At 40.3% G+C, this 27,261-nt stretch overlaps 1 protein-coding gene across 2 annotated transcripts; it reads right to left on the reverse strand.

The window, feature by feature from the left end:
* Positions 1 to 5,472: 5,472 nt before the first annotated feature.
* LOC108192972 (uncharacterized) lies at positions 5,473 to 11,172 on the reverse strand. Of its 2 annotated transcripts, XR_001801091.2 has the most exons (5): positions 11,034 to 11,172; positions 9,929 to 10,345; positions 8,788 to 9,433; positions 7,992 to 8,202; positions 5,473 to 6,561 (listed from the first exon to the last, which is right to left on the reverse strand). XR_001801091.2 is itself a non-coding variant. In XM_017359521.2 (3 exons), exons 2-3 carry the CDS (start codon positions 10,316 to 10,318, stop codon positions 8,603 to 8,605), a joined length of 1,221 nt encoding a protein of 406 aa, XP_017215010.1. In that variant the 5' UTR covers positions 10,319 to 10,345; positions 11,034 to 11,172; the 3' UTR covers positions 8,444 to 8,602. The 2 variants fall into 2 exon arrangements, 1 of the variants encoding a protein (XP_017215010.1); XM_017359521.2 differs by lacking the exons at positions 5,473 to 6,561; positions 7,992 to 8,202 and having other exon boundaries at positions 8,444 to 9,433.
* Positions 11,173 to 27,261: the final 16,089 nt, after the last annotated feature.

The following is a 27,261-nucleotide window of genomic DNA, read 5'->3' on the forward strand; positions in this document are numbered from 1 at the left end:
TATGGTCAATTTCAGATACATAAATGATGCAACGAATACTTTCATATCTTTGAGGCCTAAAAGTTTTTCACTTATCCGCTTCCTTCCCCGGTTGAAGTTAGTTCTTCTCTGTTGAAACAAAATTAGAAAACTAAGATATAAATCATATTAACATTGTAAGAATATAGCTAATGGATGTACTCCCTCCATCCCAAATTAGATGAGCTAGTTGACTTTGGGCACGCAACTTAAGGTGCATTGACCGTCTAGTTCCGAAATTTATTTTTAAAATTTTTCTTTTATAAATGAAAATTTCATATTTAAATTTTTATTTGCAAAAATAAAATTTTAAAAATAAATAATATAGCTATGCGGTCAATGGATTTTAAAGTGTGTGCCCGAAGTCAATGAGCTCATCTAATTTGGGATGGAGGGAGTATAATTTATTACTCAATATATTTCTTTCGACATCAGAAACAGGGGGCATTAACCAAGAAGAGAAAGCACAAACTCACAAAATTACAATCTACATACGAAGGTGGATTAAATAATGTTGAGGCTCCCAACTACATAAACAACATAGTTAAAACCAGAAATCCACTCACAATATTTTACTACAATATTACAAGACGGTTTTCTAATTGGTTCCTTGTTCTTTAAGGTAGTAGATTGGGTGAACCGTTTCCACAATGTATTTAATCATATTGAATTTACTAATGCAACCTAGTTTATGGTTCCATGATATGCTTAAAATGTAAAAGTCACTTGAGAAAACTATTGACTACTTAACAATATGTTTTGTGGAGCAGTGCTCCAAGACAGCTAGAACATCATGATTTTTCATAAAGGCATAGTGCAATACAGAATAAGAAGACAATTTGGAGTGGAGGAAGAAAAGAGGAGAGATGAAGACGTGAACCGATAGCAACAACTCTGCCCCTTTGACGGGAGGTCGAAGGTTCAATTCTTGTCAAAGACAAGGTGGCTATTAGTGTCTTTAATTATAAAAAGAAAAGGTAAATTTTTTCGAGATCAAAATCACAGAAAGAGGTCTACCTTTTAGTGGTGTGTAGCCTATTTCCACAAGTTGATGGTACACATATATGCTAAGAGGCTGCAAGCGCTTGCGGTCCACAATAGCACCACAGGAATACCAAATTCATCAGTAGCTTCCATAGTGACCTTGTGCAGGATATGGAATGCACAAGGCATGAGGCTTGCTGTTTGCTTCTGACATCGAGCTAGAGCAACTGTAAACCTTTAGTATATTATTTCTATTTTATTATTTGTAAGCTTAACATCATTTTTTAGTGTTTTATTATTTATTTAATATAATGGTATTAAATTATATAAACCGATTGGTTATATTCACTTTTGAAAGTTTGTCTTGTACAATATTTTTCTCTATTATAAAATATTTTTAAGCATAATATTTTTCTCGATTTGGATCAACTTTAGCTGCCGAGTGAGAATTGGGTACTTGGGAGATTCTCCTAAAAAATCAGCTATGATGCGGATAGCTCTTTTTTTCGGACCTGGCTTGCGAATTCCATGACATTGGAATATTAGTTATACATTTGTAGTTATATGGGCAATGGACAGTAGAGCACCTTGAGGACCATGGTGAAGAAATTTACTCAGATTTGGGTGATTAGTCCCTGTATCTATGAATTAGCACCAAATACATAATACTTGGACCTATTTACTATGATACTATATATGAGAGAAAATCTACAGAATACCAATCACACATCAGAAAATATAGAAAACACTTGAAACTTCTAACTTCTTACTGGACGCAGCATTGACACCAAAACACGATAGGATTTCAGCCTTTAGACTAAATACCACGAAACTAATCAACTTACAACCGGTTTATAAAATTACATTCCTTTGCAATCATTACATACATATTAAAGACCAAAATATGAGATCTTCATTGCACATAGATAAAAAGATGCTGCAAAAGCACATTTATCTGAATGCATACAAAGCACGGGCGATCATATAATTTTAATTTCGATTATTTATAAGTTTAATATCATTTTATTACTGTTTTTCATTAATTAAATATAATGGTATTAAATTATATTAATCGATTGGTTACTATTCTACAAGTTTTGAACGCTAATGAAGAATCATGTTTGCACGTTTTACTTGTAAAATTTTAAATAAAAAAAACAAAATAATATAAGTTCACCTTAAAATATATGCAGGGAAAAGCACAAAGAGATACATCTTCAAACACATTATTACTCTTCTACATCTTTCTTTTCCTCCCTAAGCCAAATCTGACAATATTTTTACTCTGTTCATGTTTTCTCTCCAAGCTCAAACCACATTCTATTCTAGAACCAAAACGCAGAAAACAAGTTGTATGTACAAAGTGCAACAATTCGTACTCATTGCCCAAACGTTGAACTTGGATCATATCAAACATTCCATGTGAAGTAGGAACACTATATCTGAAAGGCGAGGTTTTAAATAAAAAACTCTACAAAGCTCTCACAACCTCACATATTGGTGGCTTCTTCCCTGATGCCACAGATGCGCATGTTCCCGCAATATCTAGAGCTCGTAATATTGTTTGTTGGGAGGATGAGTTTGAGATCTTGGGATCAACTACTTGGATTGCCCCATTAATTTTGTTGATTTAAGTGACAATATCCAGAAACTATCCATTCCCTGATTCTATATGTTCATAAGCTCCCCTGCCTGTCACCAGTTTAACAGCTTTACACCAAAGTTGTATGTGTCCGTTTGTTATGTAGCTTTTTGGCAGTATCCATTTTCTGCATTCGAAATTGACCATTCTTGTTTAAAATTATGAGATACTCAACAGGAAAACATGAGTTCTCATTTGAAAGGACAACATTTTCATTATTACATAATGCAGACCATATTGATCATCCACTACTAAACACCAAATTTGTTAAGAAATGCATACCTGGTGCAATGTAACAAGACCTTGGTGATGCAAATTGCACTGAAGACTGAAATGCAGCTTCTCCTATAATCCTATCAGGAGCAAAATTAGTGAGCTTAGATAATTTTCATCCATACAAAATTCGAACTACCAATTAGCACTACTGGCAAATATACAAATTTTTTTATTTTGTTAGTTATGATCAGCCGTGGGAATAAAATAATTTTTAAGTAAAGCAATTCCATTCTTCTTAAATTTAGCTGAGCCTGTCTATTTGTTCCTTTTCTAATTCATAATTCATTACGTTTTAAAACATGTTCAAATAGTCACACATTAGAAACCCATATTAAATATATTACATTATGTAAACAGGACGCAATTGGAATTGTTTCGAAAACCCTCTCAAACACACAACTCAAAGTACAAAATATATGTTAGATATAATTGATGATTACTAATGTTCTGAAAGTTTGTTTAAGAACAGGAGTGATCAGAGTTTAAGCTGGGAACTGATCAGAGTTTGCTAAAGTCTGATCAGAGTTTACATAGTCAAGGCTCGTCAGAGTTTACACATGGAAAGAGCTCAGAAGCGGATATACTTCAAGGAAGGATAGAAGCAGAGGAGTGATTTGCTGACTATGGAAACCAAACAGAAAACAGTAGCAATCTTTGATTGATAGAATACATAGCTGATTTATAGGATATCAAATCAGAGATTGATTTTGTAACTGTGTATATATAAACACAGATTGGGGTTACTCTATAGGAGTTAAGTTATCGAGTATATTGTTTACTGAACCCTAGCAGCTCTTAGTGATAACATATAAATCACTAAGAGAGTTTTTGTAATCTACTGAGCATTGTGAATAAGAGTTTATTTCGGTTAATCTCTTACATTGTTGTGCTGTGTTAATTGATTGTGTTCACTATATTAATCTATATAGTGAGTTTAAAGGACCTAACAATATAAGACCTGATTCTGACAAAAAAGGAACTTTTCCATGTCCCTCGTCACTGTGCTTACTATGGGTGTAAAGCGCATCTAAACTTCCTGTATAAGTATGGTACTAAATTCCATGGAGCTTGATTTCTGATCTTATATTGATAATGTTTTTTTTCCAAGCATTTATGATTAATATATAAATGTACTGATCTCTTTATTTCTTTAGCTTTTTTACTCTCTAGTAACATATGCAATCTACCAATACTCAAAGAATAAATTTAAAAATATGTTCTTAAATGACATGAGAGGATGTCATTAAATAGAATTAATTTAAAATTTTGGTGGGCTTATCCTCTGTTGTCCCCGGGAACCCGGGTTCGACTATGGCTCACCCCGAGTATTACTAGAACAGATACTAATTTGTAAGGCATATAAGCCTGCATTGTCAAAAAAAAAAATTTTGATCCAGTGTCTTCTATCTCATAGTTGAAGTATAAGCATATTTTATATAAATTGTAATTGATAAATTGAATGATCGGTAATAATGAAAATTAATATGATTTAAGTTTATATTGTTCTAAATTAAATAAATAGAATCCCATTCAATAATCCTAATTTTGAAAAAAAAATTACTTAATTATCATAGTTTAGACAGGTTTATAATTTTTTTTATTTTTCAGTTTTTTTTTGAGATATCCAGTTGAAACCCGAATCCGATCCAAAACCCGAAAAAACCCGATTGATTTGAATTTGGATTTAAATTTTAATATCCAAACCCGAACCTGATCCGACCGAAATATAACGGATTTGATATGGATTACATGAACCCGATTCGACCCGATTGCTATCCCTAAGTTCTCCGAAATAAATATGTTCCGCTGATATATGGATTTTATTTTGTTTAGAGTTTGGGTTTTTGACAAGTTTGTTACATTAATCTTTTTTTGAGGGTATTTATTATTGTACTATTTTTTGTAATTTACCATCTACTAAAAATAAATTGCGAAAACCTTTTAGCTACGTGTAATTTCTGTATCTTTATAAAAGAATATATTTATAACGAACGAAAAAGACTTGAACATTCATCCAAATAGAGACGCTCCCTCTTTCATCACTTCAAAGATTAGATTGTCGAAATTCTCGACGACGATCATGTCCCATCTCCTAGGATTTTTTAAATATTTTTTTCAAATTTATTGTTTATTTTTTTATATTTTTTCTTTTTTGAATTTTCCATTTAGTAATTAACGGAACTGACAGTGACGAAGAGTGATATTTCTGAAAGTTTTTAATTATTTAGTGATGCATTTGAAAGTTTTTTCAAAATGATGTTTAATTACCTAATGATGCGTTTGAATTTTTTTCAACATTAACCCAATTGCAATTTTTTGATGAATACAGTGATAGAATTAATTAATTTACCGAAATTCAATATCATTAACTATTTTACCGAAATTCCATATCAACAATCCTCGAGGCGATACCTTCAATCTCGATGAAACTCATTGCAACGGAAACACCATTGCGAAATTTTTATATCAACAACGATTCCTATAACCTTCGGGAAAGTTATGGACTCTTATGGTGTATGGACTATAGTGTATGGTTACTGGGCAAAGCATGATTTAAAGAAAAAAAATGATAAAACTGGTAGATGCTGCTACCTTCATAAAGAGATCATACATCATATATACAATACAATCCAAAATAGACTTTAATTAAATTGAATGAGTGTCAACCCCAGTAATAAGGCAGTTGCTAGAAATGAATTGAATGAAATGCTTTCCGGAATCTCATAGCTTGAAATGCCAGAGTAATACACAGACTTATCACTTGACAATAATCCTTTTCCCCGGTACTGCTAGATTGCATGAGAAAGCATGCAAGTCCAAGCAATGTCTACAATTTGGAACTATTATCTTCCCCCAACCCCCATTTAAGATTCATCACCGCCAAAAGAGGAATATGCCATCATCTAGACTTTGAAAAGTAGCATTAGTCCGCATGCAGCACTTTTACAAGAATCAGTAGTTCCAATGTTATTGTGAACCCAACCAAGCAATGAAAGCATAAGGTTTCCTCTCAGCAAACTCATTACTTTTCATGGTTCCATTGTTACAAAAATCAGCCATTTATCTTTTTATCATTTCAATTGTCAAGTAATCAATGCCTAAATTCTTCTTTCTGAACCACCTGGCCTTCAAGTAGTACTTTCTGTAATTGCTAGAAAAGAGCTTGGACTTTGATAGCTGTCTTTGTCCATACTAGAAGCTAATCTTCAGACCACAGAATGCACTCAAGGTCCCGCTTCTCAGAGGTCCCTTAAAAATTTGGAACTCATGACCCTCCCATCTTCTTTAACCATTTATCGCATTCCGATATTCTCTAAACATGATACCACTGTAGCCTCATATATTTGTAAAATAAGTGAAGCAGAACAACCATAATCTCCATTAACTTAGCACCATTTCAAACACTTACACAACACCAGCCATGCAACTCCTCACTCTATACTCTGTGCAGGCGAAGGTTTTGATAAGCAGATCTACTCGCACTCTGTCACATGACATACCTCATTTTTGAGGATGGTATCTCTGAACATTCAGTACTAAAACAAATTCAGACAATACACCATGCAATCAGCACCTCCACTTTGCTCGCCCTTGCCCTCGCCAGAATCTCATAATATTATTACAACTACAATATCCCAGATCTGCCAGAGCAACAATGTAAATATTCTCAATATTAGAAGCTTCTATTAAGGAAGCATAATCAAAAGAAAATTAAGAAAACATGATATTTATAATAACAATTGTAGCACATAATTCTGACCAACAATTCCCTTTACTATCTTAGGTACTATTGACGTAACTGTGTTTTAAGTAAACTAAAAATTTCATGAATCAGGTGACATGTCACAAGTTGACTAACAAGTTCCCCATTATTTGAAAACTGTTTTTAACATTAACATATTATGCTGATTAGCACAAATCAGTTAATTTCCCACCAAATGAAGAGTCCAGTAATCACACTATCCACTCAACCATAAATAGCAAAATAATTTTAGGTACAGCCCAAAACAGCTACACTTTAATAAACTATGATTGAAGAAACAAAATTTAACCTGGAGGGCAGAAATCATACAGCCATCATTCAAATTCAGCAATATTTATATCTTACAACTATGTTTCTGCATTCTTTGTGCTGTGCTAAAACAACTGAGTTAATTCAGAACATGAAATTGCATTTAATTTCAAATTCAGCCAGGGAGAGAGGGAGAGAGGGAGAGAGAGAAATCCAGCCAGTTCACAGAAATTCTTGAATGTAAACATGCAGAGAGAAAGAGAGGGGGGGAGGGAGAGAGAGAACGGGAGGGGGAGGGGGAGAGAGGTAGGGGGAGAGAGAGAGAGAGAGAGAGAGAGAGAGAGAGAGAGCGGGAGGGGGGAGAGAGAGAGAGCACCTCTAAAGTGCTCACATTATACAAGATACAACTCTCAAGTGCTCGTACCTATTCATATTTATTACAATAACTTGTACCCTCTAGCTTATCCTACAATCCCTTTATTTAGTATTCATTCACACAATTACACTCTCGGAGAAGCACACATGAAAGCTAATGCAAATTTCTTTCAAGAAAAATGAACACAAATATATAACAGCTTCAAAACACATCGTATCTAATACAGCGGACATTTGATCTCACGCACACACCAAACAAGATTAATATATTCATGATTCATCGCTTAAAAAAATTTGTATATTGCTATGAGAACACTATGTATATCAGTTCAGTGATGGAAAAAATAAAACAAAATGAAAAATTTATTCCCTTTGGGTGACATGGATTAACCTAACAATCTCTTGCGACAAACAGAAAACTATTACAAGTTGAAGAATATCACTCAGCCTGCAGGTACCATGCCGAATAAATTGATGACATATACTAGTAAGATCCTATAATCACTCTTATTAAACTAGTTAGTGAAGGTAAGATCCTAAACTGTAAAATTTTATGTGTGATGTGGCAATGTAAACGATCTATCTCATAGAGCAGAAATAAATCAATTATAAGATTCAAATCTCCAGTGAAGTATCAAGAATGGTCATAAATCATAACAACAATATAAATTTGGCTTAGCTTACTTCAGCAGTGTGCATGTTGACACAGATTGAGCTGCCTTGACATGAAATAACATCAAGAACAATAATAGGTGTCACACTGTCACCAGATGGCTATAGTTTCCAATCTGAAGATAGTAGATGCCCCGGTTAGTTATGCAAATATAGTTTTGCATACCCCAGCATCATTGTGAAAGACCGGAAGCAAAATTTGCAAGCCACCAGATCTTTTGCCCTGGAAAATGCAGGGTACTCATCAATAATATCCTCAAGAATATATTCATAAGCTTCCAACTTTGAGCTCAAGATATTTTCATGTTCTCTAATATCATTTCAAAGAACAAAACTGAGACATTTGAGTAAGGGTGTAAACAGAATAAATGGCATTATAAGCTATTAAGCTCCAGTCTTTATTACAAATCATATCATATATAATAAGATCATTATGTAAATGCTATAGACTATTACTTGATACATAAGTTCTAAATTCACATTTCTACCATCTTATATCATCACAAAATTAACAGGCACAATAGCTATGCAATATAAACTATCCTCTTACTTCATACACTTTTTTGCAAATACAGATGAACCCAATCCTAATCAAAAGAAACAGAAAACCCTTTCACTGAAAGTTAACAAATGTTATTAGTACCACCAGATATTAATTTCTTTAGCTCCATCAAATGCTCATCATTAGATATATGGAGTGTCATACGAAGATTTGTCAATAGCCCTTCTTTTTCCCAACTTAACGGACCAGAAGCATATAATTCTCTTAAAGTGCGTCGATAAGCATGTAACTCTAAACTATGCATACTTTCTGCTATAACCTCTTCTGGAGGAACGTCACAACTTTCCTTGTCCCTCGCACCGCTGCAACAAGATTCTGCATCGCTAGAAAGGCTATTTGTCTCTTGATATGAAACTGCTAGCTTATGGGTGGAAAACTTATTTAGAGTTCTAGAAATAGCACTACAACTACCAACAGAAGATATATCGCTATCAGAATCATTACTCTCGGAGTCCCTTGCAGCTGAACAGGCAATGACATCATTTAGTTCTCCTCTATCCAATTCATTATGTCCATTTGTTATATTGTTAAAGGAAGCACGCATGTACGTTTCACCCAGATTTTTTCTTGGGTAAGCTACAGCATCTACCTGATTCACATTAACAGGGAGCACTGGATGCCTTCGGTCTTCTTTTTCAGCAGTTCTGAATTTCTTAAGATTTCCACTATTTGCCTGAATAAGAGATGAACAATAAGGAGATGCTCTCTTCAGTGTTCTAGAATATGCAATATGAGAATCCCGTGCCCCGCTGTTTTGTGCTGCTGCTGATAGGTTGAATTTTCGTTGCTTTTTGACTGCTGCATTAGTTTGTGCTGCCTGGTAGGTCATCTTCTGATAACAATCTGAAGTCGACAGTTGACTTAATTCCAACTCTCCAGAATTCGCCCATCCCTGTAAACAAATTGAGAACATATAGGTTAGATAAACAAAAAACTAAAGCTGCATTTTGTCAGAAACAGGAAGGTAATTAGACAACAAACAAAGATGGTGAAACAATGACCAACAGAATACATGATACACTTAAAATATTTTTTGTACTTAGATATAATCAGGATATCAGGTAATTTAGTACTACTTTAAATAGAAATCAAAATGCACACTTTTGCTAGAAATATTTCAGTTCTGCCTAAAAAAATAGGACCAGATAGAAAGCAAAATGCAAACATTAGCTCAATTTAGAATGATGAACACCAATAGAAAACAAAATTCAATAACTACGTCAATGAGATACTTTGTTTAAAGGTCACATGCACAAATCTTTTAAGTCAAGGACATAACATTCATTATGCAGTAAAACAAATTCAATCTCAAAAGACCCATAAATTGTGTTAATAAAGAACTAAATACTTTCTAGACATACTTGCTGAAACTGATAATAGATATTACCTTGCCCATCAAAAGCCATTTATCATTTTTCCAAGACTGTCTAAGCCGGATATTTGATATGTGTACTCCGAACTTGTAAGATGATCCAAGTAGCCGAACATTACAATAAGATCCACACGCGGATGATATGATGGCGGTTCTCCACATAACATCATCAAAAACTTCCACAACATCATCAGACACCCAACTATCCACTCTTTGTACAGGAGGAGGAGGTCTGACAAGCTCTTCATGTACCCTATCAGTAGCTTCCCCATGCTCCGGGACATAATGATCATATCTGACAGTGTAACTATGCCCTTTACCAGAGATAATTTCCCCGCCACACCATGCAGTCAATGAATCCACTTCCTTCAGCACCTCCACCTTGCTCCCTGGTTTGAATCTCATGATGAGTATGAATTGAGTCTCACAAATCTGCCAAAGTCATGTTGTTAGAATTTCTCTTCCAAATATAAATCCACTCATAAGAAATCACAATATTGATAAGCACTAAGCAGAGAAATTATATTTCATTTAAAATTTACTATCAGTTTCTCACGATAATACACAATGTTCAAAACGTGACATCAAGAACCACTATCTAGAAGTAAAAACTAACATGTACGAAAAAGATCAATTATTTAATCAATTCCAAGGAAACTGCTAATAACTTGAAAAAACAACATATCCATTAATTTACATAGAAACAATATCTAAGGCACGACATATCGACTTAATTTAATAAAATCTCGATAATAACACTACAATCCAATACCTAAATGGACAACATACAACTAAAAGAATAATCACCAAACCAACAGATACCAAATCTGAACAAAATCAAACAAAATATATCCAGCAAATATAACGACAAATCATCGTAACACTTGATCAATCAATCAAACAATCACCAACTATCTAAATAATAATCTAAACACATCAGTATAAGAAATTGTAAACATAACAACACAGAAAAATAACAATTAATCAAACAAACATTACAATCCAGAAATAATCATATTAATTTTGACAAATAATAATCCACAACACAAACACATATAAATCAATGAATTACGAATCAAAAAACTGGAAATTAACGTAAAAGAAAGAAGTAATCACGAACCTTTGGGAAATCAGAGAAATACAACGATGCAATCTGGTTGTTGCAATGAATTAAAGCAATGAGTTTGGTGTAATGTGAGCTAGGGTTTGTTTGTGTGAGAGAAAAGAAAGGAAACAATTAACTTATGTATATGTACAAGTAAATCTTTTCTTCTACTCCTAATCGCCTACGAAAACACAATACCGATTTACTTGAATATCATTTATTTTCTTAATGAATTCCTTTTTTGTTATATTCAACGTTTGTACATTTTGAGCCTCACCAAATTACTATATTTAGTCTTTTTAATGTTTTAACATGGAATATTTTTATTTATCAATTCTTTTAATAATAAAAAAGAAATAATAAGGATTTAACTAAAAAAGACGACCAAATAATTAATCTATTACAATCTAAGCGTCAATATTTCATATATATATAGGCTTTAGTCCATGGTACGAGGATCTCATGATGTAGTCTCAGGATTTGCTACATCATACCGGTCTGGTAATCTTGTATTTAAAAAATGCTTCACATGTTCAGCAATCACACATGAACTTTGAAATCTAGTCTTTTTATCACTAATAATCAGATCCTTAATGTTTATATCAGCTATCTTATAGATTAGAAGTACTTTATCATCGGTAAAACAAACATCACGACATAGATGGTTAAAGACTAGTGGTAAAAATCAGATATATCATATATAATCATGCTTATCATCTTTCCTGGTTTCTAGCAATTCAAGAACAAAAGATCCATAATTGACAGTTTTATGGACAAGAGAATATCCAATTTGTAAGGAGTCTGATGGTAGTTTATCGACACTTGAGATTTTATTTAGAAAACATCTACTTATGCAGTCGGAGTAGAAGCTCTATTCTTTCTGTACTTGGAATCTTTGCAGAGTTCCAATCCTTGAGGCATCGTCATTGTAGCCAAGACTCTTGAGGAATGAAAGTAGCTTTGAGTTTGAGAGCTTTGCAGGTGTCCTCCCGACCAACTTTGGAAGATGGAGGGCTTCTTCCACAACCTAAGAAGTAATGATGAATGTCTCACTATTATACTCAAACTCTATCTGACGCTTGCCTGTTTCCTCATTTTCATATGTAGTAGTTGTCCAAATCTGCACGTTATAAAAGTTATCCTTACATGCTGAGTTAAAGCATTGGACTCGAAGAGAGAAAACCCTGGATTATATGAAACTCATCAGGAAGATCAGAGTGTGCTAATGGAGCATATAAATTATTGGTGGCAAAAGAGTAACCACAGACCAAACATTTTGAGTTTGTGAATCCTAAATGCATCCACTATTGTGAAGAAAGTGTGAAAAATGAGTGTTTAGTAAATTAGGATTTTGAAGTTGTAGAGAGTAAGGAAGAAGAAGATAAGGACTAGTGATTTAGAAAATTTGATAGATTCTAAAAACCGAGGATGTTTTGTTTAAAGTTATAGATGTTTTATTACAGATGTCAGTATTTTATTTGTGCAATTATAATTAGTAGGTGTGTGTATGGTTTAAACGTCTTGAGAATGGCACACGAAGTAAAGTTTTACATAAAAGCCGTCAGTTATGCAAATCACGCGCTCAACAAAATTCCACTAAAAATAACAAACGTTAAGTATCAGTTTCTGATGATTATTACTTAAGAAAATAATATACAAATAAACACAACAATTCAGAGATCAAACATCATTATTTATTGAGTTAATATCATTTCGCACCCTTACACTTGGGCCTAAAATATTTTAGTATGCAAACTTTAGAAAATTACATTTCGCCACTCAATGATATTTTATGCGCGGTAATCTGCACCTCTTCCGTCAAAACTTAACGGTTCCGTTAAAAAGTAGAGGGCAATTGAGGTATTATAAAAATTAACATAAAAACCCATTATTAATTTATTAGTGAGTTAATTAATAAAAAATGCATTACCTTATTTACAAATAACTAATTATTTATGCACTCTTCATGGTATGAATGCTTACAAGCAAGAACAATCAAGGTTTCACCCTCTTTGTAGTCTAGCCGGCAAATTACACACATGAAACATGATGGCAAATTGATGTGAGCACTGAGCGGATGACCCATTTTTAGATAACTGACCAAACATACTTACGACTCATTGTTTTCCATCTTGATTGTTCAACATCTTGAAACTCATTGAAGGCAAAGAGGCTAATATTAACAAACAACCCTCTACTCTCAGTTCCCACAACATCACCTAGTGTAATTAATTTCTAATAAAAAGTCATTAGCTGCAATATCAAAATATTAAGCTATTATTTGTGAGCCTTCTAGAGTCACCAGAGAGCACACAGACTTACAACCCACTGTTAGCTCGATTTACCTGTCGAGAAACAAAGTGCTCAGTAAATTAGGGCCAATACACATACATTTAGGGCTTATATACTGTTAAATAGGGAAGAAGACCGTTAAAATACAGTTTTCCAATTTTAGCCCCACCTTAAGTAACGTTAAACTTGAACATATTCCGGAGGTTAATGGAAAGGGTGCATATTACCGTGCACAAAATTCTAGTGGGTGGCGAAATGCAATTTTCAAAAATTTGCATACCAAAGTGTTTTTGGGCCCAAGTGTAGGGATGAGAAATGCAATTAACTATTATTTATTTAACTAAACATTAAATTTCTAAACTTTGTAAATAATTGCTGACATATCATCAGTATTTCAACTTCATCTGGATTTGAAGTACATCAGTATTTGATGTACATCAATATTCGTAACTTATCAGCAACGGATGCATACCTATCATTAGTATTTGATGATTATCAGTATCAGATATCCATCAGTATCTTTGCATTCCTAATTTTCACAAATTCTTGAAATTGATCATTCCTAGTTCATTCACTAATTTCTTAAATGTAGCTTCAAGTAATTAACAGTCAATTGTTGATCAGTTGGAACTAAGTTCAACTGTGAATATAGAAATTGATTTTTTCTTCTTGCTAAACTAAGACACTAGTCATCCTCCTTGAATTTGACAGCTACCAGAATTACTTTTCCTGTCTATTTTGCAGACTGCAAAATCAGCATCATACTAACTGTTGTGAGAGGAATTGATACAACACCCCTAGAACCGTATAGCACAATTATAGGGATATCTATTACAACTACGAAAATTACGGCTAGCTCTTAGGGGCTGCCGTTAACATAAACTAAAGAAAAACAAATGTGTTTAGGGGCTGAGCTTGCAAAGAACCAAACAACGAGGCCGGAATTATGGAATTCCGTCCTGCGATTGCCCGGAAATATATGTCACAAAGGTTACACGTGCCTCTTTTTAGAGTGTAGAACTCGTGAATAGTGATCCAAGTCCCTTTGCAAGGTGCCTACATACCCTATATTTATAGGGATCAAGCCCATGTAGTTCTCGATTTAGGACTCTGAAGAGATAAGCTCTTATCCCCTCTAGTTTAGGATAAAACAGCCTTCTTTCAGTAGTTATCTAACGGCATCCCACTCCAAGTAGGTCACTTGAAGCCTTCATCTTCAACATATATCCGAATATTCTTGAATTATCTCCACCACTTGTAATTATCTCCATAATGCACGTATTTATCTCTTAATTTGTAGATAAATAACAGCTGATACATTCCCAATATGTCTCCAATTCGTCCCCCTTGAAACAAGGAAGAAGAGTCTTGTTTAGAGTCTGCCTGCCATTCTGCCCAGGCGGCGGAAGCCCTGCCAGCGGCATCCCTTAGCTGCAGCCCCGTAACTGCAAGCCAGGGTACACTTAGCGGTATCCCCTTGCAGCGGTAACCCCTAAAGCGCCTTCAGGTGCAACCCCATCCTGATGGCAGTCCTCATTATGCTTCCAATGCAAGTCCATATACCTTCTTGTACACCTTCAATGATCCACCCAGCCATGGTGAAGCCCATTATTCTTAACCAAATGATTCCAATAAGCCCAAATGAAGCCCAAACAATATGATGGGCTATAAAATAAGCCCAGGGAGATTTTATGGCACAACAACTACCCCCCGGTTCCTTGAAGTATTAAATACGAGAGGAACCTAAGAACGGTAACCCTCCATCAACCAACTGCAAGCCCTTAAATTATGCCAGAGATTAATCGTAAATTATTCCTAAGCTTACGTGGCCGTAGCCCGGTGTAAGAAACAAGAAATAATTCAGACGTTATTCCCACACATAATTATTATATTAATTCAGTACAACCACCAAAAACCTTGAATATTTATTCCCAAAATAATAAAAATTATTTTCCACGAATATGTCCGAGCTTCCATAATTTTATTCCACCTTTCTAGTTTCCCGCGTGTGCCATGTCAGTTTGTGATAAGGCTAATCCCAAAGGTTTCGGGGTTTAATTTAAATTCAAATTGGTTTGAATTGCAACAGAAAATCCCTAATTAGGTGGTGCAGCCGTAGAGTCCTAGCCTGCCTCTACCTCTTCAGCCACCCACCTAGGCCTCGGGAAGCCCTGCGTCATCAAAGCCTTCTCCACGCCAAGCCAGTCACGGCACGCCACCTGGCGCAACTGTCCCCCACTTCTCACTGCTATACATACACTTACACACAGCCTTGTTCCACTTTTCTTTTATCTCTCAAACACTTCACTCCACACTCTCTCTTCCGACCGAAGCACTTCCAGGCGCGCCTTGCTCTTTCTCTCCGGCGTTCACTTCTCCGTCTCCGTTTCCAACTTCCGACCAAAGGTATGCTCTCCTCGAGCCTTCGTTTTTATTTTTCTTTTACGTTTGCACCATGTCTGCAACTAAACGTTTATATGATCCATGCCTGTTTGTCTCTTTTTCTCTTGACTGTTCACCTCGGTATGCGTGCGCACACTCACACTCGCCTTTCTTGATGTTATCATGCCCGATTAAACTGCTAATTTATTCTGCATGCTTGTATAATCGAATGCACACACTAATTCTTTGAACTTACACACTCCACTGGTTTTAATTGATTCCAATTAGGCCCTGATTGTTTCCCAACTGGGTTATCGCCCTTGGTGTTGTTGCATTGCTTTGAGGCCATGATCGTAGCCCTAGATTGTAAACCCTAGGTTCCTAATTGCCTCCAGGGGGAACCCCTCTTTCACAATCGAACCCCCTTTTTGTGCCCTTTATCTGCTGTGAATGTATTGTTTGCGTGATTTGCTGCATTGTACTTGCTTAGATGGTATCTTAGGATTGTGATTGGGCGTTGATCGTTGTGGTTGAGATTAGGGCTAGGATTAGGCTTCCCGCTCCGGGTCCCTTGTTGGGCTTCCCGAAGAAGATGAACCGTTATCCGTGGCCTGTGCTGCTTCCTATGAGGGATGTAGTCCCCTTATACTTTAGGGCTCCAACTGAAGTCTTTTCATTCCTTCTTCGCACCCGTAGGGCTCCACCTTTGCAGCCCAATCTTCCGTGAACCCTTTCTCCTTCTCCCTTTTTGTTTTTCTTTCTTTTGACCTCTTCACACCTTGCTGTGTCCTTTCGTTAACCCATCCTTTCCTCTTGTAGATGTCTCAAGGATCCACGTCCTCACATTCTTCACAGTCTGCCACAAGCAAGGCTCCCGTTGTCGTAGTTGATGCGGGATCCTCTCCTAGCCTGGACCTTCAGCCTGCTCAGCCGAGTTTGGGAGTTAGCTCCAGGACCCGCTCCAGGCGCAGCTTAGTGGTGAAGGAGCTCAATTGGACCACCTCTGAGTCCAGTCAGGCGGATATAACTCCGGGCCTCCCACTGGACCCTGCTGCTGAAGCCCTCGAGGGGAGCCCTGAGGAGGCTGAACGGGAGGCTGAAGCTTCCTTGGAGGTAATCGAGCCTCCAGCTGTAGTCCTGGCTTGCGAGCATATGGACTCCATCATGACTCCTGCGAGGCTGTAGTCCCTCTTGGAGTCCTGCAACCCTGGCTGCACCCTGGGGATCCAGAAGCCAGGAGAGAGGTGTCACCGCTTCGACACCCTCAAACCGGGCACCGGCTATCCCAAAGCCGTGCTTTCCACTCAGTTCTTCAGGCTGAGCTTGTCTCTCCCCCTCCATCCTTTCATTCTGGAGGTCTTGGACTTCTATGAGGTCTCCCCCATGCAGCTTACCCCCAACTCCTACCGCATGGCGGTCTGCCTCTACATCCTCTATGACATCCACCATGGGGTGAGGATGTCTGCCTTGGAGTTGGGTTGGTTCTTCCAGCTGAAACTTACTGGGAGGACCCCAGGGTTCTTCTACCTCACTGCCTGGAATACTCATCACAAGAAGGGCATCAAGGGTAACCGTCAATCGATGTCAGACTGGCAGAAGCTCTTCCTTTACTGCTACGACTGCCCAGTCTACAGAAAGGACTTCAATCTCTCCCCCAGTAAGCCAGCTTTTGCTTAATCCATTGCCTGGTTTACCCTTTTAGGGTTCCCGTTTAGTTTCCTTATGCTCGTATTTGTTGTAGACATGCCAGTGCAGACTCCTTTGGCGGGGGAGTCCCTTGAGAGGGCCGAGCACGTGTTGGGGCTGTCCACCAAGCTAGGTGATGGCTCCAGCCTGCTTACTCCAGAGAACCTGGAGAGGCTCAGTTTTTCCACCACGGTGGTAGATACATCCCCCGTTGACGAGGGGGGTGCAGATGTGGAGGCGACGGGAAGCCCAGGTTTCCTCTTGGCTTGCACCCTTGAACTTATTATCCTTATTATGATATTCGCTCTATAAATTTCATTCCTGCATGCTTTATAGTTTTTATGCCATCTGCTATGCTTGCATCCTCCCATATTTCTGTATACGCTCGGATATTATCTAATTGTTTCTCCTTGTTTCTTTTCACAGATATGGCTGCCAACATTCCCAAATTCGTCAAGCGCTCCACCAAGTACGAGGACCTCTTCGGAGAGGCCTCCAGCTCCCAGGCTCCTATTCCTGCCAAGCCACTCTCCCAGCTCCCTTCTCCTTCTTTGGAGCAGAAGAAAGCCTCCTCAGGGAGCCGTAAGAGGGACCCCTCCAAAGCTGTTGAGGCGGGGTCTTCAGTTGAAGGCCGCTCCAGCAAGAAGCCCAAGTTGGCCCTGGCACGTAGTTCTCCTGCACCTTCCTCTACCCAGAAGACTCAGCTCTTTCAGAGGATGCTCTTTGACCAGGTACCCGAGGCCACCATCCGGGAGTGGGACAGGCTTTCCATCACCGAGGCCACCCGAGACAAGGTGGTGGCCAACGCCAAGAGCCTGTTCCTCGACCTGAAGATGGGGGAGCATGTCGCCGATACCGCCCGGGTGAATGAGACTATGAGGGCGGATCTAAAGCAGGCAAGGGCTGATCTGGCTTCCGCTGTCAAAGAGAGGGACGCCTTCCAGAAGGCCAACCTCAAGTTCAAGGAGGCGGAAGCCAAAGCCCAGCAGCTGAAGGAGAAGGAGGACATGGTGAGGAGGGGCCTTGAGGAAGAGGTCGACGGCTTGCGGAGGCAGGTCAAGGAGCTGGAGTTGCAGGTGAAGGGGCTACAGGATGCGGCAGCCGCTGTCAAGGCGGGCAGGAAAGACCTGGAGGCTACCATCTTCGAGGCTGGAGTCGCTGCAGGCATCAAGGACTGCGTTAAGTCGGCCTACAGGTTCTTTCCTGAGAATGACTGGGCGAGACTGGGACCCGATGCTGCGGTAGCCCTGGAGGAAGCGAAGGCCGAAGATGAGGCCGGCATAGATAAGGCCCTGGCTGCTTCTCTGGGTCTTTCCGGCGATGGCGGCGACAAGCGGGGTTACGGCTGAAGACGAGCCAAAGCCCGCAGAATTGGTTTCTGCGGGTCTTGTGGTGACGCCCCCGGAAGGGGTTCTAGCCGTAGCCCCTGCGGTAACTTCGCAGGATCCCCCAGCCGTTGATGAGAAGGACTCCTCCTCCCCTGCTGCTCTTTGACCTCCTTTCCCCCTGTTTTAATCAACCTTTTTAATTACGAATGTTTTTGCTTGGCGCTTGTCGTCATGGATTGTTATTTTGATGAGGGTGCGGACTCCTCCGAAAGTCTCGCAAGATATTTTTGATGCTACAAGGGCCTCCCCCTGTTGGTGTGGGGAGGAATTTCCCTTGTAGTTTATTTTCTACGTAGTTGCTTTCACTTCTTCATTCCTTGTCTTGTATGCCTTTCTTGTATTTCCTTGGATATTTTTGTGTTGGTCGCCTAACTCTTCCATGCAGGTAGAAAGAACGAATATAGGGGATAGCCCTTTGGTCGAAAGCGTACGAATTGTTCGCTTTCTGGGGGGTTATGGTCCTTGGGACTTTGTTCTTCAAGGTCGTTTCCTTCTTTGCGAATGTATGTTGATGTATATGTTTGTGTTAACTCCCCAATAGCGTATGTAAAAGCACTTAGTCTTTCCTTGTAATAATCCATTTAAGCACAGTTGAATCTGATCTCACATGTGTGAGAATCTGGGGACACCATTGGACGTAAGCCTTAAAATGACCCCTAGGTGTAAGCCTTTAGCGTAGTCTCCAAGTATAAGTTCTGAGATAACTTTACGACGTAGGCTTTGCGATAATTCCTCCAAGTAAGTTCTGAAATAATTCCACGAAGTGAGCTTTCTAGTAATCCCACCACGTTAGCCTTGTAATAACTTCACCAAGTAAGCCTTGTGAGCCCGGATAGGCTTTAAACTCGAAAGCCTCGATAAGCCCTCGGCCTTGAAAGCCTCGACGGGCTTTAAACCTCGAAGGGCTACTGTAAGCCCACAACCATGAAAGCTTGAAAAGCTTTTGCCTTGAGAGCCTTGATAGGCTTGAAACCTTGAAAGCTTTGATAAGCTTTAGCCTTGAAAGCCTTGATAGGCTTGAAACCTTGAAAGCTTTGATAAGCTTTAGCCTTCCCACCGGTGCAGCCAAGTTATCAAGTTGTGTTCACGAGTTTTAGTGTTTTCGATTTCCAATTTCAAATTTGAGCTAAGTAATGTTAATGATATGCCTACTACTACCCCCCGAGTTCTTTAGCATAATTTTAATCATGGTGGAGAACTAGATGCAATTGAAACCCTAAATACTTTTTAAAGCATACATGAAGTATTCAATTAACAATCATGGTAAGCAAGCAAGCATATACAACATTTTCGTAACGGAAAGCTGCGAAATTTTATTGAATCACATGGTAAAAATTGACATAGCATAATAAATAGTAGCCTGATAATTTTCCTAAAAGCATAGCGATTACAACTAATAAATCGCCTTTATTTCCTGACCCTTAATAATTTTGTTTACGGCCTCCGTTTGACCGTTACTCTGAGGGTGGCACACCGCGGAGAAGCCTTTCTTTATGCCAAGGTTTTCACAGAAATTCATCATTTCATTGCTGTCAAACTGTTTCCCATTGTCTGATATAAGCTTGTAGGGAACCTCGTATCGACAGACGATCGTGCGATAAACGAAGTCTACCAACTTCCTTGCAGTAATGGAAGCTAGGGGTTCAACTTCAGCCCATTTAGTAAAGTAATCTACAGCCACGACCGCATATTTCACCCCTCCTTTCCCTTTTGGTAATTCACCAATCAGATCTATACCACAAACAGCAAACGGCCAGGGGCTTGTCAGGGTCTTCAGGGGTGCCGCAGGGCTCTTGTTTGTATTAGAGTATCTTTGGCAACTGTCACAGGCCTTGGCGAAGGCATGAGCATCCTTATGGAGGGTAGGCCAGTAGTAGCCTTGACGGAGGATTTTGTGAGCGAGGGAGGCACCCCCCGAGTGATTCCCACAGATTCCTTCATGCACCTCGCGCATAATGTATTCACATCTTACCCCAGCAACACACCTGAGGAGGGGCCGATTGAATCCCCTTTTGTAAAGGATTCCATCATAAATTACATATTGGGCTGCCTTGTACCTCAATATCCTGGCCTCATCCTTGTCTGTAGGCAGGGTTCCGTTGGCTATGTATTCATGGATTGGGGTTGTCCAGAGGTTAGTTTCATCAGCTTCAACGTCCATGACTTCAATTTTGGGGATGCTAGGCTGATACTGGATTTCGAGGGGGATCACCCCGAGCATGTGTGCATCCCTCTGAGAGGCTAATTTGGCTAAGGCATCGGCATCTGCATTCTCAGATCTCGGTATTTGCTCTAGCTTGATTTCCCTGAATTTCCCAATTAGTTCCTGGGCATACCGCATATAGAGATCGGTGCGGGGACCCCTAGCTTGGAAGCCTCCTCGGATGTGCCAGACTACCAGCATAGAATCACTGTAAACATTCATGTTTTCCACTCTCATCTCCAAGGCCAGCTTCAGGCCAGCTATTAGGGCTTCATACTCCGCGTCGTTGTTGGTGGCTTTAAAGTCGAAATGAATGGAGCTTTGCAGCTTATGGCCTTCCGGACTGACTAAGACAATGCCAGCCCCGGCCCCATTTCCATTTACAGCCCCATCGACGTACAGGTTCCACCAAGGGGAACAATTCTCGGGTATGGCTATTGGAGACTGGGGTTCAGGTATGCATTCCATCCCATTGACTTCAAAAATGGGTGGAAATTCCAAGATGAAGTCAGCTAGCGCTTGCCCCTTTATAGCGGTTCTTGGCTTGTACTCTATGTCAAACTGGCCTAGCTCGACTGCCCATTTCATAATTCTCCCAGAGGCTTCCGGCTTGTGCAAGACCTGTCTGAGAGGGAAGGATGTTCGTACTTCAATCTTGTGAGCCTGAAAGTAAGGCCTTAATTTGCGGGAAGCCAAAATTAGTGCGTAGGCTAACTTCTCCATGTTTGAGTAACGGGTTTCAGCATCAAGTAATCTCTTGCTCACATAGTATACTGGCTGTTGGGCTTGTTCTTCCTCCTTGATCAGGACAGCGCTAATTGAGAACTCGGAAACCCCTAGGTAAAGGATCAAGGCTTCACCCTCCGTTGGTTTGGCCAACAGTGGCGGGCTTCCAAGTTGCTCCTTCAGCTTCAGGAAGGCAGCCTCACATTCTGTCGTCCATTCAAATTTTTGCCCCTTTTTTATGGCTGCAAAAAATTCTCTACATTTATCTGAGGATTTTGAGATGAACCAGGTTAGGGCTGCAACCCGGCCTGTAAGGCATTGCACCTCTTTTACATTCCTAGGCGACCTCATTTCAATTAAGGCCTTGATCTTCACAGGGTTAGCTTCGATTCCCCTGTGATTGACAATGAAGCCCAAGAACTTGCCGGATTCAACACCGAATACGCATTTTTGGGGATTCAACTTCATCCTGTAATCCCTCAGTATGTCGAACATTTCTGATAAGTGTGTAACATGATCATAAGCTTCCTTTGATTTTACTAGCATGTCATCCACATATACTTCCATCGTTCTCCCAATCTGATCCTTAAACATCTTATTGACCAGCCTTTGATATGTAGCCCCAGCATTTAGTAAACCAAACGGCATGCCTATATAGCAATAAAGCCCCCTGTCAGTGATGAAGGAGGTGTGTTCCTGATCTGGCTCGAACATGGGGATCTGATTGTAGCCTGAGTAGGCGTCCATGAAGCTCAACAGTGCATGCCCCGCAGTGGAATCCACCAATTGGTCAATTCGAGGGAGCGGGAAGCTGTCCTTAGGGCAAGCCTTGTTCAGATCAGTAAAGTCTATGCAAGTTCTCCACTTTCCGTTAGGTTTCTTCACCAACACTGGGTTTGCTAGCCATGTGGGGTAAAAAGCTTCTTTCACTAGGCCTGCCTTCAATAGTCGGTCTACCTCTTCTTGAAGAGCGGCAGCCCTTTCCCCACTAATTGGTCTTCTCTTCTGTCTGACTCCCTTCCTGTCTGGGTCAATATTGAGGTGGTGGCACATGACTTCCGGGTGAATCCCGATCATATCCAAATGGTTCCAAGCAAAGACGTCCAGATTATTCTTTAAGAATGCGGTCAGGGTTTCCCTTAGGTCCGGCCCCAATTGCTCCCCAATTTTTAGTTCTTTAGTGGGGTCGGACTCATCCACCAAGATGGACAGGGTATCCCCAGCTGCTCCAGTCTTCACCTGGGTTTCCGGCATCCTTGGGTCGAGGTCAATCTCAACGGTAACCTCTTTGTTGCCACCCTCTTGGGGTTGCGTACCCAGGATTTCATGAACGGGAAGCCGTGTTCGGTTTCCGAGTTGATAGGTTACCATAGCACTATTGAAGTCACAAGGTGCCTCGCACTCATTTTCTTGCTTTTTATTTTGGGGCTGCTTTTGACCATCCCCTTCAAAGTCACTGTCAGTAACATCTTCCACAATCCCTTCGACCAGGGTTTCAGCTGTATCAATATTCTTCATTGGGAGTGCATCCGTGGGGGCAAGCCTTTCATGCACGGCATGCGAGGCTTCTAGATAAGGGTCTTCCCCCGGATGTTGCACGATAATCACCATGTTGCAGGTTGCTTTCACAAACTTTATTAAAACCCTTCCCTGAGCCTTGGCTTCGGGTTCCTTTTCTATATCCACTTGCTTGTAACAGCTTTCCGGGATGTCTTCATCCATTTGTTGGGCCTCTTTACAGGCTTTTACTGCGGCCCTCAGAGCCTTGCTGTAGCATTCCCGGGAGTCAGCTTGACATCCCCGCACGCATCCTACCCCGTTGGGGGTTGGGAACTTCATTGATAAGTGGTAGATTGAGGTCATGATTCGCATATCCCTTAAGATGGGTCTGCCCATGATCCCGTTATAGGAGATGTCTTCATTGACTATCATGAACTCCGCAACTTGAGTGGTAGCCCGGGGCTCTGTTCCAAGGGTGATCGGGAGTCTTACCCTTCCAACAATCTGGACGGCATTTCCCGTGAAGCCATACAACTCATTATAGCAAGCCATCATATCTTTATCCGCCATTTTCATTCTTTGGTACGCACTGTAGGCCAAGATATTGACAGAGCTTCCGTTATCGACAAGAAGCCTGTGTACATTGACATTTCCGATCACGGCTGTTACCACCAGGGCGTCGCTATGAGGATGGTGTACCACGCGCGCATCCCCCTCAGTGAAGGTAATGTCCATGGTCTCCCCTTTGAACATTTTGGGAGGCCTTTCAGACAGATGGCACACATTGGTTAAGGGCGGCCCTCGGGCTTCCCGTACATATCTCTTCATAGCACTGCGTCCCTGGCCTCCCACGAAGGGTCCTCCGATGATCATTCGTACACTACCAGCCCGGGTGTTACGGTTGGCTCCCTGATTATGTGTCCTTTCAGCTTTCTTTTCCTTATATTTCTTAGCCTCTTGGGCTACAAACTCCGTCAGGTATCCTGTTCTGATAAGATCCTCTATGTGGTCTTTAAGATGAACACATTCCGCCGTGTCATGTCCGTTCAAATCGTGGAAAGCACAATATTTTCCCTGATCTTTCTTTCCAGGGGGTCCACTTCGAAAGGGCTTCCGGAAGAGTCTCGCCTTGTCTCCGACCTCAAAAATGTGATCTATAGAAGCTGTCAGTGGTGTGTATTTGTGGTACCTCGCTTCTCTTGTCTTCCTCATTGTCAACCTTGACTTGTCGAAGCCCTGCGTGCTGGTTGTGTTCACGGTAATGGGCGAGGTCTTGCCATCTCGGCTCGAGGATTTTTCACCAGTAGGCCTTACGTAGGGATTCCTCTTGTAGGTGTTCCTCCTATCTGGGCTGTAAGACCTATCCCTCTTGTTTTTCCAGCTGCTACGACTTTCAGACTTTGACTCCTTCTTCAACTTAGCTAGGGATTCCTCGATCACCTTATGGGGTTCAGCCCTAGCAAAGAAGTCAGCTAGGGTTTCAGGCTCCCGCCCTTGCAACTCCTTCCAAAAGTCTGTTCCAGGCCTTACCCCCGCTATCAAGAAGTTTTTCAGGGTTTCCTTTGAAGTCGGCCTAACCCGGGGTACCTTTGCGTTGAAGCGCTTGAAATACTCTCTCAACGTCTCATGTTCCTTTTGCTTAATATTAGCCAGAGTGTTGGCAGGTGGGGCGTAAGTGACGGAAGCCCTGAATTGTCCCACAAACAGTTCGCACATTTTTCTCCAAGAGCTGATGGAATCAGCGGGAAGCCTCTTGAACCAGTGATGAGCGTCATCCCTGAGGGTTGCAGCCAACAAGCGACATTTTGTGAGGTCTGGAATCTGGTAGACCTCCATCTCAGTGTCAAACCGGCTGACATACTCCACGGGATCCGTGGTTCCGTTAAATCGCAGGTCGCCAACCCCCTTGTAGATACGAGGTAGGGGTGACTCCCTAACCTTCTTAGTAAAGGGTGACTTCACGGTAAGCTCGGCTTACGACTTCTTATCGGCTTTCACCTTCTTTAGGGCTTCCAGCAGTTCTTCCATCTTGCATTTATCATCCCCATCATCTAGTGCAACCTCATAGTAATCATCCAGGGGCTGATCTTTCTTTTTGCTTACTTCATTATCATTGTGCGACCCTGAGCTTTCCTCATCGTCATGAATGGAGATAACCTTTGACGTCCTTTGGTTTTTATCCTTTGACCGAGCTTCAGACACGGGCTTCTCATGCCTCTGACTAGGAGGAGCCCTATGTTGCGAGCCTTCAGGTCCATCCCCGTTAGGGGCCTTGTTGCCAAGCCTGTGCCGCAAGTCTTGCTCGGTCAGTTTCCTCCCAAGGCGGTCGAACACACTAGCAGCCTGCGAGTGCTCTCTATCATCTATTTCGGGGTTAGCTTCTTTCTCAGGGTTGCCACCTTCCTTCCTGCCGCCTTCTACACCGAAATCTAGCTTGGTGGGAGTCACCTTGCTAGCCTTTTTCGACCTTGCTGACTTTCTTTTCAAGGAGGCAATCCTCCTACTCATTCTCTTCATTTTTGCCTTCATCTCCTCACGGGTTAATTCCCCGCTTGGAACATCACTTTCACCCTGCGTAGCGCCTTCCGGCGTTTTGGGGTCTTCGGTGTTTTTGGGAATTTCTGACATCTTTCCTCTCTAAGATCAGTAACGCCCTCCTTCTAGCGCCAAAAAGTGTTGTGAGAGGAATTGATACAACACCCCCAGAACCGTATAGCACAATTATAGGGATATCTATTACAACTACGAAAATTACGGCTAGCTCTTAGGGGCTGTCGTTATCATAAACTAAAGAAAAACAAATGTGTTTAGGGGCTGAGCTTGCAAAGAACCAAACAACGAGGCCGGAATTATGGAATTCCGTCCTGCGATTGCCCGGAAATATATGTCACAAAGGTTACACGTGCCTCTCTTTAGAGTGTAGAACTCGTGAATAGTGATCCAAGTCCCTTTGCAAGGTGCCTACATACCCTATATTTATAGGGATCAAGCCCATGTAGTTCTCGATTTAGGACTCTGAAGAGATAAGCTCTTATCCCCTCTAGTTTAGGATAAAACAGCCTTCTTTCAGTAGTTATCTAACGGCATCCCACTCCAAGTAGGTCACTTGAAGCCTTCATCTTCAACATATATCTGAATATTCTTGAATTATCTCCACCAATTGTAATTATCTCCATAATGCACGTATTTATCTCTTAATTTGTAGATAAATAACAGCTGATACATTCCCAATATGTCTCCAATTCGTCCCCCTTGAAACAAGGAAGAAGAGTCCTGTTTAGAGTCTGCCTGCCATTCTGCCCAGGCGGCGGAAGCCCAGCCAGCGGCATCCCTTAGCTGCAGCCCCGTAACTGCAAGCCAGGGTACACTTAGCGGTATCCCCTTGCAGCGGTAACCCCTAAAGCGCCTTCAGGTGCAACCCCATCCTGATGGCAGTCCTCATTATGCTTCCAATGCAAGTCCATATACCTTCTTGTACACCTTCAATGATCCACCCAGCCATGGTGAAGCCCATTATTCTTAACCAAATGATTCCAATAAGCCCAAATGAAGCCCAAACAATATGATGGGCTATAAAATAAGCCCAGGGAGATTTTATGGCACAACACTAACCACATAAGTTAAAGTCAGTTACTCTAGTATACCATACACCAAGTGATTGAGTGCCCTTGAGCATTTTCAGAAATTCTTTGTAAACATGATATCTAGTTTGCTTTCATTGAGATAAAAAAGTAAGACTATCCAGTCTATAAAAAAGTACCTCTTTTGAATCCACTTTTTAAGTAAGAATTGAGCAATAGTTTCATACCATGCTCTTGGAGCCTACTTAAGTCCATAGAATGCTTTATCCAGTCTATAAATATGATCCAGATATTTTGGATCAGTGAAGCCAAGAGGTTGCTCAACATATACTTCTTTCTCCAATTCTCCATTTAAGAAATTACTTTGACATCCATCTAGAAAAGTTTATATTTCTTTTGAGTAGCATAAACAAGTTATATTCTGATCTTCTAACTTGGCTACAGGAGCAAAAGTCTCATCATAATCAATTCATTTCTTGTTGAGG

The sequence above is a fragment of the Daucus carota genome, chromosome 6 (genome assembly GCF_001625215.2).
Source record: "Daucus carota subsp. sativus chromosome 6, DH1 v3.0, whole genome shotgun sequence".
NCBI classification, from domain to species: domain Eukaryota; kingdom Viridiplantae; phylum Streptophyta; class Magnoliopsida; order Apiales; family Apiaceae; genus Daucus; species Daucus carota.